Source organism: Elephantulus edwardii, unplaced genomic scaffold (assembly GCF_000299155.1).
Source record: "Elephantulus edwardii isolate Elephantulus edwardi_28Jun2011 unplaced genomic scaffold, EleEdw1.0 scaffold00133, whole genome shotgun sequence".
Taxonomy (NCBI): domain Eukaryota; kingdom Metazoa; phylum Chordata; class Mammalia; order Macroscelidea; family Macroscelididae; genus Elephantulus; species Elephantulus edwardii.
Window position 1 is genome coordinate 727,308 of NW_006399883.1, and position 4,389 is coordinate 731,696.

At 43.1% G+C, this 4,389-nt stretch overlaps 1 protein-coding gene across 1 annotated transcript in view; it reads right to left on the minus strand.

Annotated features, from left to right (window-relative positions):
- LOC102850618 overlaps positions 1–4,389 on the minus strand; it is a 22,241-nt gene that overhangs the window by 10,899 nt on the left and 6,953 nt on the right. The window contains exons 2-3 of the mRNA XM_006893965.1: positions 629–795; positions 275–364 (exon numbers count right to left, since the gene is read on the minus strand). Of these exons, the coding sequence (XP_006894027.1) occupies positions 275–364; positions 629–795 (257 nt within the window). The remainder of the gene's footprint in view (positions 1–274; positions 365–628; positions 796–4,389) is intronic.

A 4,389-nucleotide genomic window follows, 5' to 3' on the forward strand; every position in this document is an offset into this window, starting at 1 on the left:
TTATAAAGAACCTTTTCTTTTTCTTGATTGCTTAACACTCTGGTCTCCTCCTGTTTCCTTATTCTTTTTTTTTTTTTTTCTGTTTCCTTATTCTTACCAAGCATAAACAACTAATGCTTTGAAGGGTACTCCTGGACAGAACCATAATGACCTAAGTCTCTATAGGTACCACGCTGAGCACACAGCACAGGAGAAGGTGAGGCTGAAGGTCTAGGTAGCAAGGAGGTGGGATTAGATGGGAATGCAGGCAGGATTTCACTGCCCAGACTCTCACCTGTAAGGAAGAATGCTGAGGCAAGACTGCAGGCCACCAGGAGGCTCCTCAGAATGGCTGGGCATATAACTGAGCTCATGTTACTTTGCTCTGCGGAAGGAAGAAGTCAATGTGCCCACATGAATCACCCAATAAGGGATAGAGCACAGCAGCCCTTTCCTTCCGTTGCCCCCCTACACCTCTCTCATCCCAACCCCAGGCCACATGCTTGGGTTCTCTGCTGCCCTATACTGGGCCTTAGAAGAGGCTTGCCAGTGTAGACCTCGTTGGAATTTCCAACTCATTAGCTCCTTTTCACAAGCCAGCGGGCTGTTTGGGCCATCTCCAAATAAGAGCTCCTGTACCTGTCACAACCGAACTTGGTGCTTCCGGGCACCCTGAAGGCACTGCGCATGAGCAGACGTAAGCCCTCTCCTGTTTGGTGATTGGCCGGTTCCTCCCACATTTTCTGCACTTTGGAACCCTGGCCAATTAGGTACCCATGGCCCACAAAACTGCAGTAAGTGCGGGCTTGTGTGTGCCTGCAGAAGTGAGAACTGTGAGAATGTGATAAAGATAATATTTGTTTTCCTGTTATTTTGGATCATGTTACTTCCCATCTTCCTTTTCCACTCACTTTCTAGGCAGCAAGGAGGTCGTATTGTGGCTTTTAACTACTTCTGAACAGGTACCCTTTCTCTACTCTTAACTATCTCTGAAAAGAGGGTACACTTAGATGCTTTCCTTCTGTTTTCACTTTACCCAAGACACCATCAAGTTCGCCCAGAGTATTTTGACACTTCAGTATATCTTAACATACTCAAAACCCCTTTGAGAGAATCTAATGCATGTGCATCATTCACAGTATAAGCCCTCAGTAAGAGAGCTCTGGTGACCTAGTGGCAAGAAGTTGCGCTGCAATCCTAAAGTCTCTGAAGGAGTACTGAGACTACCAACACATGATTTTAGATTTCTAGCGTATAGAAGTGTGGGACAAGAATGGACAATCTCCTCATGTGCGATTAACCGCCTCTGAAAGCCCGCCAGAGAGTCAGTTACGGGTTGGTTCTGACTCTATGGTACACAACAACACTGTTAGACACAATCTCGTCTTTATGTGTTAGGGAGCCCTGGTGGCCTAGTAGTAAGGAGTTGCGCTGCTAAGCTAAAGGTTGAATGCACCAGTTCCTCTATAGCAGAAAGATGGACAATTTCCTCCCTTGTGACTTCCAGATTTCCAGTGAAGTGTAAGCTATGAGTCGCTTCCAACTCCAGGATACACACTCTTACCAGCCTTGCTCTCCAGAAGTTTTGCTTTGTTGTGTTTTAAAAATCCTATTCTTTTGTCATTTATTACTACAGCCTTCATTCCATTTTCCCTTTTTTTGTGGTATACTCACCAGCCACTAGTTCACTTCAGACCATTTACTGTTTTGAGTTTATTCATGACTTTCCTCTACACTAACATTGTATAAAACAACCAAACAAAAAAAATCGCAACAAAACCCAATCTTTGTACAATGATGGAAAGAATCTGTATCTAATATAACACTCTAATGTGCTGAACAATAACCAAAAGATGTATCCACTATTATTCTAAAAAACTGGTAAATACTATCTTATACGGCAAGAGATGTGATTGAATTAGATACTGAGAATAAGAGTTTAGTTTATAATCTGACTCACTCTAAATATAATCATTGTTCTTGTTCTGTACCATAGAGTTGGAACCAACCCATAGGTGGCCCTCCAGTGGGTTTTCAAAGGCAATAAATTTAACGGAGGATATTATCCATCTTTCTCCTATAGAGTGGCTATGGCCTCTGACCTCGTGTTTTTGGAATTGTAGTGCAGTTTATTGCCACTAGGCTACTACAGCTTCCTATGTTGTTATTGTTGTTGTGTCATCAAGTTGCTTGCAACTCATAGCAACTCTAGGTACAACAGCCCTAAACCCTGCTCTATCCTGTGCCAGTATTACTGTCTCCCACACGCCACCTCCATTACCCCAGTCACTGAATCAATCCATCTCAACAAAGGTCTTCCACTCTTGCACTGTCCCTTCACCCTCTGAAGCATGATGTCCCTCTTCAAGAAATGGTCCCTCCTTGCAACATGTCCAAAGTATGTCAGACGAAGCTTCAGAATCCTTGCCTCCAAGGAGCATCCTGGTTTCACCCTCTCTAGGACATATCTGTTTGTTCTTCTAACAGGCCATAGTATATTCAATACTCCTCTCCGGCACCACAGCTCAAAGGCAGCAATTCTCCTTTTATCATACCTAGACATGGTCCAGCTTTCGGATGCATAGCAAGTAATTACATAGACTGTGGCCTGAATCTAGCACACCTTAGTCTCCAGACTGACATTCTTGCTCTTCAGTACTTTGGATCAGTCCCTGACAGCTGACTTTCCCAATGCAATACATCTTTTAATTTCCTGACTGCTAGTACCAAGAGTGTTGATCGTAGAGCCAAACAAACTAAAGCAGTGAACAATCTCAATCTCTTCACTGTCTATCAGAATGCTTTCAAACAGCCCAGTGGTGAGAATCTTTGTTTTCTTGATGTTGAGATTCAGTTCATATTGAAGGCTGTAGTCCTTGACCTTCTGCAGCAAGAGTGCTTGCTGGTCATTCTCAGTTCCAGAAAGCAGGGTTGTGTCATCTGCATAACACAGATTGTTGATCTACTTATATGTACCTCTAAAATAAGCAACTCTGGCAGCCTAGTGGCAAGAAGCTCTGCTAAAACCCCAAAAATATGTTGTTCGAGGCCACCAGCTGCTCTGTGGGAGGATAGACAATCACTGCCCGTGCACTTAACTGCCTCTGAAAACATGCTAGAGGGTCAGCTATGGGCTAGTCTGACTCTGTGGTACACATCATCATGATCAACAACTACAACCACCACCTTAAAATTAGAGGTAAAACCTCTTGTGAGGTAGACACAGGTAGAATTGGAGGAAACAATGTGACCATGGAGGCAGAATAGAGATGAGATCACAAGCCAAGGAGCACCGAAAGCATTGGAAGAGGTAAAAGAAAGGTTCTCTCCTAAAGTCTCTGAAGGAGTACTGAGACTACCAACACATGATTTTAGATTTCTAGCGTATAGAAGTGTGAGGCAATGAATTTCTACAGTTTTAAGTGACATGATTAGTGTAAATTTGTTCTAGTCGTCCTTGGAAATTAGTATAAGAACCTACTAGACATAGTGTGGTTATCCTCACAACCTTTAATTCTGACTCATGAACTACTTTATCTTGTTTCTCAGGTTGTAAACCAGAATAGGAGCAGACAGTTTCATCTTCCCCCCACAGAGCAGCTGGTAGCCTCAAACAGTGCATTTTGGGGGATGTAGCACAGCTTCTTGCTACTAGGCCACCAGAGCTGTTTTTTTTTTTTTTTTTTAGCTGCTTATTTTAAAGGTACACATAGGGAGATCAACATTCTGTGTTATGCAGGTGACACAGCCCTGCTTGCTGAAACTGAGAATGACCTGTAGTGCTTGCTGCAGAAGGTCAAGGACTACAGCCTTCAATATGGACTGAATCTCAACATCAAGAATTGTCAGTCTTTTATCTTTTACTTAGAAGCCCACTTCACCAGCAGGCCTCTTTACATTTGGATATAGAACAACTGAAATGTAGCTAGGTAGAGGAACTGAAATTTTACTTTAACATCCAATCCCGCACACTTAAACAACTCCAAACCCCAGGATCACCACCTTGAGTTCCTCTCCTCTGCTTTTGCCTCTCTCTACTCCCACATCTCATTCCTACAAGAAGATTCCAGACACTCTGGAGCCACATTACATGCACTACTCTTCCACCAGAGCCCATCCTAATGTTTGGTTTCTCAATTTAGAATTGTTTTTCGTATTGTCTCTTTAAAACTCTTTTAGTCCCAGGGTAGGGAATGCTTGTGTCACTAACCTAAAGATTTACAGGTGCAACCTACCCAGAGGCACTATGGAATATGTACCTGGTGATCTGCTTCCATAAATAGTTAAGAAACCTTAGGAAATGCACTCCTACTTTGTAACATATCCAGTTGCAATCACTTGTTATGCATCAGAGAGTTGGACAATGACCAGGGAGGATAGAAGGAGAATTGATGCCTTTGAGCTGTGGTG